General features: G+C 42.3%; 1 protein-coding gene across 2 annotated transcripts in view; it reads right to left on the reverse strand.

Moving 5' to 3' along the window:
- Positions 1-12,125, reverse strand: part of Dgkg (diacylglycerol kinase gamma) — a 210,750-nt gene that overhangs the window by 77,628 nt on the left and 120,997 nt on the right. For both annotated transcript variants that reach the window (XM_070029774.1, XM_070029773.1), the window contains one exon: positions 11,684-11,748. In XM_070029774.1, coding sequence (XP_069885875.1) covers positions 11,684-11,748 — 65 coding nt within the window. The remainder of the gene's footprint in view (positions 1-11,683; positions 11,749-12,125) is intronic.

Below are 12,125 nucleotides of genomic sequence, written 5' to 3' on the forward strand. Positions count from 1 at the left end.
ACACACACACACACACACACACACTAGGGAGGGGGTGGCTGTGGAAATCCTGAGGATGGAACATTTAGGGCCAAGTGACAGCTGAGTCACATCGTGTGAGGCAAAAGACTCTTGTCCCTGGTGTGGGCCTGGTATGTAATAAGCACACCCTTGGGCTCAGAGAAGATAATATGTTTGTCATTTGAAACTTTCTGTTTGGGAGACTTTCATAAGAGATTCTACAACTTCTCTCAAGAACTTATTTCAGCCTGTAATGTCCTCTAAGCCCGAAGATTCCTCTTCTCATCCAAAATGGCACTCCTCCTCTTCCTCCTCATTCTTTTCTAAGCTGAGATGGAGAATCAAGGGGTATGTGTGGCCACTAATTCATCCCCTAAATCTTTGGCTGGAGGCTCATATTCATTAGGTTCTTGGTTTCTCTCCAGGAAAAACAAATTTAGTTTACTTATGGTTTTTTACATGAGTCCTTTAATTGACTCTGTGGCTTCTTGTCTAGTCTCTGTGTCATGGGACAACATGCTGGGCACATGGAAAGGCTAGAAAGTATGGCAGAATACATGGAGACTGTGGAGTCACACAGGCCTAGATTGAACAGCAGCTCCCCTATGAACTAGTGTGCAAGATGCATCTTATGTACAAAATGGATCAGCAATATTTACCTTATACTTGGACATTAATATATATAAGAAATGGAAAATTATTAATAGATGATAGCTACTATTTTGGTATGGTTGGAGCGGACATTGGGAATATCATCTTTCCACACACCCACTTTCTTTGTCACTCATGCCCTGAAGTTCAGCCAGCAGTCCTTACTATCTCTGATAATCAGGTAGAACAGAAAATGAGATACACCAAAATCAGGTACAGCTGACGAGATCTAATTCATTCTTCACAAAGGTAGAGCTGTAAAACTCATCATTTAACTATTTCAATTGCAAATGGAGTTGAATAATGTCTTGAAAATTTTCATATTGACTAAACAAAATGATTGGGATTTTTTTTTCTTTTGTGTGTCTGTCCTGGAAAAAGCCATAGAAAGCTTGAGCCTTTTATTTTGGGTCCTTAATTGGAGATAAGAGTCTCACAGACTTTCTTGCCTAGGTTGGCTTCAAACCTGGATCCTCAGATCTCAGCCTTCTGAGTAGTTAGGATTATTTATAAACAAGAGCCACCAGTGCCCAGCTGTTGGGATTTTTTTAATTGGAAAAAAAATACTAATCAAACTTCTGCTAACAGTGGGAGTTTGCAGCTGCTTTCTATCATTTTTCTTTCATAGGCTATAAAGGCTTTAATAATGTTTAATGCTACTGTAATTATGTAATAAGGTTTTAACCAGTATATACAGTATAGTGTCTCTAAAGTGGTACAGTGAAAGTGCTGAAAGGAAATATATTATGATGCTGACAGCATTTTGTTTTATGGGGATCAAGGTGCCATATATCTTCTTTTTTTTTTTCCTTCCTTCCTAACTTCCTTCCTTCCTTCCTTCCTTCCTTCCTTTCTTTCTCTTTCTTCCTTCCTTCCTTCCTTCCTTTCTTTCTTTCTTTATTCTTTCTTTCTCTCTCTTTCTTTCTTTCTTTCTTTCTTTCTCCCTTCCTTCCTTCCTTCCTTCCTTCCTTCCTTCCTTCCTTCCTTCATCTTTTCTTTTCTTTTTTTTTAATTTTACAATAGTAGGGCTTGAACTCAGGATGTCACTCTTGCTACATACACAAGCCCTTAACCACTGACGCCACACCCCCCAGTCTGATGATTTTTCTCTTACAATAAGCCCCAACGACTTATAAAGAAAAAAAACCCTAAAAAGTATATAAAATATTAAAATATATAACTTTCCAAACCATTTATAATGATACTACAATGTACTATGTAATATACTGTTTGATGTATGATTAAAGTATTTAATAAAATACAATGATATTTTGTTTAAAAAACTTAATAAGATGAATGAAAAGAATGCTAAGCACTGGTGACTCTCGCCTGTAATCTTAGCTACTCAAGGTACTGACATCTGAGGACTCGAAGACGACCTTGGGTAGAAAATCTCTGAGGATCTTATCTCCAAAAAACCTGAAAGTGGAGGTGTGGCTTTGAGTGAAAAAGCCAAATGATAGTGCAGGGCGCTGAGTTCAAACCCCTGTACACACACACACACACACACACACACACACACACACACACACACACACACACACACACACACACACACACACACACACGGAGAAAGAAAGCATGACTTCTTCTGTCTACCACTAGTAGATATTTATCTTGTCTATCTTAAAGAATCACCAAATATTAAGAGTTTTAAAGTCCCCTGAGTCATCTAAGATGACTATTATCTGCTGTAAGATGTCTTTGTAATAAAAGAATATTAACAACAATAATAATAGCTACCATTGGTGTGCCAGATTCTAATAAGCACTTTAAATGCATAGTTTTGTAGGATCTTCAAAAGAAACCCATGAGGTAACAGACTTTCAGGAGGCTGAATAATGTCCTGAAGATGTCCACGTGCTAATGCTTGGAAACGGAATATATTAGATTACACAGCAAAGAGGAATCAAGGTTGGAGATGGGATTTCAATTGTTAGTCTGCTGATTTAAGATGGGAAGTTTATCCTGGGTTATGTGCATGGGACCAATGTAATCACAGAGTCCTTAGAAATGAAAGGGGAAGGCAAAAAAGGGCCATCAGAGAAATGTGACTGGAAAAAGACTGGTCAAGGCTGATTTTTAAAGATGAAAGGAGTTGGAGAGAAGAACCTGCAGTTCATACCTTTAATCCTAGCTACTCAGGAGGCTGAGATCTGAGGATCACAGTTCAAAGCCAACCAGGCAGAAAAGTCTGAGAGATTCCATCAGCAATTAACCAGCAAAATGCTAAACTAAAGGTATGACTCAAGATGTAGAATACCAGCTGAGCAAATTCAAGGCTCTGAAATCAAATCTCAGCTCAGGGAAAAAGAACAATTTTTTTTCTTTAAATTTAAGGCCAATGATCACTACTTCCTATGCCTTCTTTTCTTTGGGTAAAAGAATGTCAGCTTCAGCCTTTCCTGTTAGGACATAGTTGAAAGTTCCAGTAGTATCTTGACCTTTCCCCTCTGGAAAGTATCCAGACTGTCAACACCCACTAAAGACCTAGCCAATTCCCACCTTCCTTTGAATTTGTGTACTTTGATTTTTTTTCCAGGAGGTTATCGTTCTAACCTTAACCTTCTGAACTTGGTTACATACTACATCTTGAGCTCTTTGATGGAAATGCTTCTAGAAACAAATCAATCAAATGCTGATAACTTCTGGATTGTTTGGTGAATGTATTGAAAACAGCTTGCTTCCCAGTTCCTTCTGATGTTATCACAAACTCATTCCACTCTTTGTTGACAGGATAATATCTATTTCTAGCTGAAAGGGACTGGAAGAAAAGTCCTGTTAAGCTGCAATAAAGAACTATTCTGACAGGGCACTAGTAGCTCATGCCTGTAATCCTAGCTACTCAGGGGACTAAGATCTGAGGCTTGCAGTTTGGAGTCAGCCAGGGCAGGAAAGTCTGTGAGACTCTTATCTCTAATTACCAGCAAAAGCCAAAAGTAGAGCTTGTGGTACAAGTGTTAGAGCCCCAACCCTGAGTAAAAAAGCCAAGGGAGAGTGTCCAGGACCTGAGTTCAAGCCCTAATACTGACACCTTAAAAACAAAAAACCAACAAAACAAAAAAAGAAACACACACACACACACACACACACACACACACACACACACACACACACACACACACACACACACACACACACACACACACACACACACACACACACGACCTATTCTGGCCAACAGGCATCTAACATCTCTGTAATCTCTGTAGGGCTCCCTGAGGTCCACAGGCTGCTCCTAAATTTTATTCTGAGAGGTTCATCTGACTGGGGTTACACAGACTTGGAAGCCAGGAGGAAACTGAAGGCCATGCCAGAAGTCAAAGTGATTTCATCAGATTATTTAAACTATTATGAATGTTAGGGCAGAGAGAACTGCACACAAATAGTAACAGCAGCCTCCCAAAATCTTTGATCATCATAGCTTGAAAAGATCCTGTGGCTGCTCTCTTGTTTCTGCAAATAATCAAGGGTTGGCTATAAACAAATAATTCAGCCAAAAAAAAAAAAAAAACCAAAACCCAACCCCCCAAAACAAACTTTGGACTTCTGCAGTTGCATAATGATGAGTGCCTGGTGAAAAACACATGAGCCCATATTTCATTCATTTCACCCTCTGACTCTTTCAAAGAGGGTGCGAGAGTGGGGACAGCATGTGTGTGTGTGTGTGTGTGTGTGTGTGTGTGTTGGTTCTGGGGCTTGAACTCAAGGCCTGGGCACTGCTCTACTTTTAGCTTTTTGCTGATTAAATGGAGAGAAGAGCCTCACAGATTTTCTTGTCCTGGACAGCTATGCTCCTCAGATCTCAGTCTCTTGAGTAGCTGTGATTACAGGCATGAGCCACCAGAGCTTGGCTGACAATTCTTTTTTTTTTTTTTTTTTAAGCCTAAACATTTAAGTTGCTCTGTCAGAACTGACTTGAACACAAAGCATAAGGTTTGCATTTCCTTCAGAAATCTCCTTAGGATAAGAATGAAAACAGAAAATGCCACAATCAACTTCATTTAGAGCTTTTCCAAATCTCAATCATTTGAAAAAAAATTGTTTAGCTTATTTGGGGAAATATATATATATGTATATATATATATATATATATAATACATGTATATATATAATTTGCACAGCTGGGTAACTAGTATAGTGTTTTGGGAGGGGGGTGGTGTTGAGTATCGAAGGAGGAGAGAAGCAAAGCCCAACTTAGGGCACAGAATGAAAACACCAGCTATGAAAACTTTTACTCTTGTCATGGTTACTGCTATTGAACCTTTGGCTTTGGGAAAGTCAAACATCTGGGCTGTAATATTGGGTTACTTCACAAGGTTCCTGGAAAGAATGACTCCCAATGGCTTCATTGTCAGATAACAGTATCTTATGTAAATGGTTAGCCGCTATAAACTGGGGCTGCAGAACACACCATTTTGGCATGGAAGAAAGAGGCCCTTTCATGGTTAGAGCTGTGTGTCTGGAGTTTGCTAGTTTCTGTTGTTCCTCTTACCGCAGATCTCCTGTATTAAGCTAAGGTTGGGGGTAGGGACGAGGAGAGGTGGGTGATTGGGCATCATTGCAATCACAGCTCCATCATCTCCCTGCCCAGACCACCTGCCTACACAGCAGCTGTGTACTCCATGGTCCCAGCTAGCAATCTGTAAGTACTCACAAAACCCATGTTATCTGTCCTGCCCCCTCTCTACTCACTACCACTGCTTCACAGGTACCATTTTAGCTGGGGTCTGGGATGCCCGGCCTCCATCCCGTACTTAGCTTTTGGACTTAAGTCCTTTGGTATTCAGATCCAAACCCCTAGCTCCATGAGGGGTTTGGAAAGAATTTCCCCCCACAGCTCTAGTCCTAGAAAATCCAGCCCAATTCAACCCTGGCTAACTGGCGCCGTCTTCCCATCCTTCAAGAAGGCTTTGATGAATCATGGCTGGTGTCTTCCAAGTTTTGGTTGTCCTCCAACTTTTCAGCTTAAGGGCCAAGATGACAGAGCCAAGATCTTGTAAGAACTGAATCCCATTTGCCACACCATTGAAAAAGACTGATTTTCAATGCGGAATCCGTGATCAAAAGCAATGTTTCCCTCATGTTTGTTATTCAATGCTATTTAGCAACCAATATCTGTTGAGAACCTACTCAGTGACTTGAACTTGACGTTTTATTTCCTTACATGCGAAGAGCAACCTTGCAAAAATTTCAAGGGAGGAAGCAAAGGTTTAAAAAGATTAACTCTACTTGTCCAAGGTCACACAGCAAGTAAGTGTCAGAGCCAAACTTTGATGCCAGCTTGGGCTATACCCTGATGTCTTCTGCTATAAATATCTACTAAGTAATTAGTTCTTTGCAAGATGTATTTCCAATCTCCTAGGGACTCAAGCTACATTTCTGAGGAACCCCTCTACTACTTCCTAGGCCTGGATCCCAGAAAGTTAGCACCCTAGAACCTATGTATTACCCAAGGGCTGTGGGGGAAAAGTGGTCAGTTTTTGGCAGGAATAAGCAGTGTTTCGGTGTCTTTGAAGGGTTGACAGGAAATAACTTGCTTCATTCTCAAGTGCTGAGGGCCATGCTCAAGTGAATGACACTCAACAAGTTTGGAATGACACATTCCCCAAGTGCTCTGATTTTCTGACGAACAATATGAACCTCCACAGCTCCACTTCCTTTCCTAACTGCTCAGTGACACTGGGATTCTGTAGCTTTTGGGGATAGATTCCATATGTATCAAACCCTTCAGAGCCAATCTGGAATGTCACGGAGGGGCTGGGCTCTTGAGTATCTGGGGGACTCATGACAGCCTTGTCTCCTCTGTTAGTATAAACCACTGGTCCTTTGACAGACTGATAATCCCTTCCCTCCCCTACCTGAAACTCCCTTTGTTCCATTTTCCTATTTCTTCACTTTCAAGCCTGGGCAGATGTGCCTTAAAACAAAAATAATCCTCTCTGAGCTGGGCACTGGTGGCTCACACCTGTAATCCTAGCTACTCAGGAGGCTGAGATATGAGGATCATGGTTTAAAGCCAACCTCAGGAAGGAAAGTCCATGGGATTCTTATCACCAATTAACCAGCTAGAAGTGGAGCTTAAGTGGTAGAGTGCTAACCTAGATCAGAAAGGCTCAGGGACAGCACTCAGGCCCTGAGTTCAAGCCTCAAGACTGGCACCCCCAACAATAAATTAATCCTCTCTGTTGCCAGTTCATAAGTTAGATCTGCATGGTTACTCTGGACCCTGTTCTTAAGGGCTCTGTACTTAGTTTAATGCTTTGCCATCAATTTGAAATGCTGAATACCTTTTGAACATGGGGTTATATATTTAAATTTTCTCTGGGTCACACAAATCATATAACCAGTTTTGCTACTGCCGCAGCCACCACCTCCTCCTCTTCTTCCTCCTCCTCCTCCTCCTTTTCTTCTTCCTCCTCTTCTTCCTCCTCTTCCTCCTCCTCCTCTTCCTCTTCTTCCTCTTCCTCTTCTTCCCCTTCTTCCTCTTCCTCCTCCTCCCTCCCTCCCTCTCTCCCTCCCTCCCTCCCTCCCTCCCTCTCTCTCTCTCTCTTGTTCATTTGATTAATTTTGTTTGGGGATTGTTTGTACTGCGGATTGAGCTCAGGGGCCTCAGCAAGTATTCTACCACTTGAATCACACATCCATCCTTGCTTCTTGTGATGGACACTGACATAAGGAGAAGGCTCATGCCATATGAGATATGCATGAGTTGAGTGACTTATGATCTATTGCTTCTGAACTCAGCAAGCGTTTTCCTGCAGAGACTATTCGCAAAAGCCACTAAGCCCACAATGGCTCCCTCCTCCTTAGCCTCAGCGTCTCCATCTCTAAAATGAGGACAGCAGCGCTTACTCTTCCATGTTATAATCAACATTGAGTGGAATCGTGCATAAAGTACCTATTGGAGGGCCTGGAGTATACTAGATGTTTGCCAAGTGAAACCTGGGAGAGACAGCAGGTGTAGCAGAGAGAGCTTGAACAGGAGTTGAGGTAGGTCAGGAACCAAATCAGCCTCACTGCTTAAAAGATAGTCTCTGACCTCAGTGAGGTGACTTATTTTTTCCCAGCCTCAGTTCCCTTATCTGTAACACAAGAATACCAATATTTACCTTTTAAAAGTTGGTATTGTGATTTAAACAATTTAATGGATTAAAGAAATCTTGTTTGCTATCTGGCATTTAGTAGGAGCTCAAAAATGGATAATAGTTCTTAGCTTGGCAGCCTTAGTTTTGGTTTTTATACTCAAAAGCAATTCATTTGTGATGTTTGGGACACTGGTGTTGTAATACTAGCTTAAAAGGCTCAAAATGAGAGGTCTGCAGTTGAAGACCAGCAAATGAGAGACCCCCCCCCCCATGGTGTAAGCCCATGATCTTAGGAAGTGGAGATCGGGAAGATCATGGCTCTAGGCCAGCCACAGGTAAGTCTGAAGAAGTTGGGTACAGTGTCATGTCCCTGTCATCCCAGCTACAATAGGAAGGCTAAAGTAGGCAGATACCAGTCTAGACATGTGCCTAGAAAGGAAGTAAGACCCTGTCTTAAAATAAGCAGTGTAAATGGGAGCTGGAGGCATGTCTCAACAGTAGAGTGTCTGTCTAGCAAGTACAAGGCCCCGAGTGCAAGTGCCAGCACCCTCCCAAATGTTCAGATAATACTGTATAACTTCCTACATACTCAGTGAATTACTAAATGTAACTTCCTTGCATACTAAGATAATTTTGCAGAAAAAATGTTAAGGATTATTTTTATTTCTTTGCTAGACTATGAATTTCTCGAAGGCAGGAACCATGTCTCGTTTACCCTTCTTTATAACACTCAAGATCATGTTAGAATCTCAGTTGAGACTCTTTCTTCTGTCTAATATGCTGACAATGAGATGATGACTTTCACAATATTATTAATCCAAGAATTAGCAACCAGCTTATCTAGGAATTAATAACGAGTCTATCACTGTGTAGGCAGATGAAGGGTCCCAAAATAGTTCTAGCCTCATGGTTCACCTTGCCACCTTCCATCAGGGAATAATTTATTTTTGTGTAACTAAACACTTTACCAGGCAGCAACCTGGGGAGGAATCTACTGAAACCCCAAAAGGGGTGTGTGTGTCACAATTTGTTGTAGTTTTTTAAAATTAATCAATTAATTAATCGCCAATACTAAAAAATTAATTAACCAGTTAATTAATTTTTTTAGTACTGGAGATTGAGCCCAGGATGCTGCACTTGTTAGGCAGGTGATTTGCCACTGAGTTCCATCCCAGCCCTGTAGTCACAATTTGATGCTGGTTAGGACCTAAAGAGGCTCAGCACTGTGACTTTTGACCATATGGAGTCTTTGAATGCCTTTAAGAAACTTCTGATAGTTATAAATATTCTCTCCTGAAAAATACATTCCATGTCTGAGATGCTTGGGTGAAGAATTCTTACTAGAGTAGCCCAGAAAAATGGTTTTCTAAGGTCTAACCTTCACTAACTATACTCCCTTGCTGAAAACAAAACAAACAGAACAATTACAACTCCCTATATTTAACCTCAGGGTTGGCTCTGAGCATTGTCCCAGGCAGTAAGGCTAAAAACTTCCAGCCAAGCAGTCACTCCTCTGTGGGAAACCTAAGTTCAGCTAGGTAAAATGAAGTCTTGTTTGATAATATCGTTTACATTTCCAAATCCTAGGTATCAAGCTTTGTTCCTATCCCTTGTGGCCCTTCCTAAGTTTAGCTGTTGGTGTAATGGGGTAACCATGGCAACAGCCACCTGCCTATTTAAAACCATCTCCAATGCTAAATAAGGAAGGCTGGAAAAATGGCTGCTTGCCTGCCTCTCTGTGGACAAATTGAGCACCCCTGAGTATTTTGGACACAGGCAAGCAGGCAAGATAGAAGTGGCAAAGATGGAAAGTTATTGGTAGGAAAGGTTTGGTAATCTTGGGAAGTATTTCTCTTATGCCTTCCTTTCTTGGGCAAGCACATGGATTTAAATTCAATTTCAGATGCCTGGCATTCTAGGTGACCTGAAAACTAGGTAAAGAGTGAAGCATGAATCTGATCTACAAATGTACTCAAGGGAGTTATACTGACCACAGTGAAGTCATTCATACTTTGCTTTAAAATACACGCTACCCTTTTTTTTTTTTTTAGAAAGATGCATCTTTTTAATTGTACTTAATCATGTGGATAATTGACAATTGTTCTATTCATGTCATATATTCACTTATTTATTGCTTTGGGGAATATGGAGAAATTTCTTCCCCTCTTTGATTCCTTGTTCTCTACAAAGCACAAAGATTTGGCTTCTTTCCCATGCCAAGACTAGAAGACAGACATACTGAGTGGTTTATTTTTCCCCAAGTGTATTATGTTATTACTTTTTTTGTGTGTATCTTTCTGTATATTTAGTTCCTTCACATTGGGGTTGCCTTTCTCTTTTTATCAACCTGGAAATTACATTCTTGTTTTCTGTCTTGGATGGAGCACATCTGCCATCAGGTAGTCCTCCATGACAAGTTCTATGCTGTTAGCTTGATATCACTTTAGGTCGCCTCCCTCTCTCCACCTCATTTTACACAGGCTGTCATGCCCACCTGCTTTCCAGCCATTTCCACCAGTGGGCTTGAGTGCCTTACCCTAGTCTCTCTCCCAAACCCCTAGGGAACAGTGTCTAGTGTGTAGTATGTTTTCAAAAGCTTTTGCTGAATGCCTAAATAAATAGCAGGCACCGATTTTATAAGCATAGGTCCATCTCCACAGACACATGTGCATGTGTGTAAATGGAAACCTTAGAAATCTAAAATGAGTGGAAAAGGAGACTTTTTAAAAAGTAGAAGGACTGAAAGAATGAATGGAATTGCAAGCAGTGGTATTGTCCTTAGAGACTGGAGGAATGCTGTGTAGTAAGTGTATTAGATTTGTTTGTGAGAGGGAGCAAGAAGGGATGTGCTCAGAAAGAATGCACACCCGAGTAAAGTTAGTTCAGCTTCTATCATTCTCTATTACTCTTCCTGAGGTTGTTCTGATCCTTAACAAGACTTTCTTCTTCTTGCTTACCATCCCAGTCTAAGGGGCCAGAGCAGATGAAGAAAAAAATATGCCTGCCCTCTGGGAGGTTCTAGGTCCTACAAGAATGTCTTCAGACAACACTCTCACCTCTAGCTCTGTGGGCTAAATCAAGTCATATCTCTTCAGGTTTAAAGATCAAACCCAAACTATTACCCACACTCCTCTTCACCTGCCTGAGGCTGGGAGTGGAATCCAGTGGTCCCACAGAAATTGTACAACAAAGAGGAAAGGGAAAGGAGAGAAATTAGCCAAGGCTAAGAAAGAGAAAGGAGGAAGTAGGGAGAAAGAAAAACCGACAATCCCAGTATCTCTATGTGAGTCACAATTCAGCTCTAGTATATTCCCTCTGGCTTTCCAGAAGGGTTTCATGTCATTTGGTTTTCTCTTTCCTTTGCTATTTGGATAGATGGCCCAGCTGAGGCAGGGCCTGGGTGGTCTCAGGGCTACTGCCTATGCCAAGGCCTCTCTGTTACTGCCCTCTGCTGTTGGGGAAGGCAGTGGCAATACCTACAGTCCTCCTGGCCCAAGTCCCATAACTGCCCCAGCTTGATCTTGAGGTCAAACAACGTTGACTCCTTTCCACCCTCCCTGTCCATCTGCAGAAGAAAGGTCCGGATGGGGCGGGGGGGGGGGGTGGTGGTGGTGAAGCATTGAAGGAAGCAGCTGAGCCCCAGAAGGGGGTTCCACTGAGCTAATAGCAGGCTCCTTGCCACCCACAAGTGGACTCACCCGCCCTCTCTCACTTCCAAATCCCTCCCCGTGCACAGATCCTCTGGCTGGGGACAGGCATCCAGGCTATGGCAGGTTTCTGATTTTTTTTTTTTTTTGAAATGGAAACTCTCCTTCCGGAGATGTGGCAGGAAAGCAAAGTTCCAGGGTGGCCTGGGCCAAGAACATTTCCGTGGCAGCAGGTGAAACCTGGCTGGCTGCTCGCAGCCGTGGGGCTGCAGGACAGCGGGCATGCAGCCCTCTTACCTGCTGTTGAATTTTTCGGGGTGTTTCTCTCTCATCATGTGGAATCTGTGCGCAATGGAAGCATCCTGCACAAAGACAAGAGAGCAGAGGGCCTGATCAGTGGCTGTGGCCAGGCAATGTGGACGGGAGGGACGCATTTATACAAATTCTCCAGGTCACAGAGCAGGCTCCATGTCACAGCCCTGGGCTCTGAGCTGGACATCACCTCAAAGGCAAGAAACTGGTGCCATCAGTACTCACAGAGCCTGCTCTGGTTGTCTACAGAGCCATGGCTGCCAACATCACATCCCAGGCCCAGGGAGAAGCAGATAGTTCATGGGGGCAGGGGGGAGGGAAGGGGAACCCCTGTCCTTGGAGGAGAAGAGAGTCTCTGAGCAGGTAAATAGCAGTAGCCTGTGTGTGAACATGAGACAGGATATGAATCTTTGAAAATGTCTTACTG

The sequence above is a fragment of the Dipodomys merriami genome, unplaced genomic scaffold (genome assembly GCF_024711535.1).
Source record: "Dipodomys merriami isolate MVZ:Mamm:240054 unplaced genomic scaffold, mDipMer1.0.p SCAF_2, whole genome shotgun sequence".
Classification (NCBI taxonomy): domain Eukaryota; kingdom Metazoa; phylum Chordata; class Mammalia; order Rodentia; family Heteromyidae; genus Dipodomys; species Dipodomys merriami.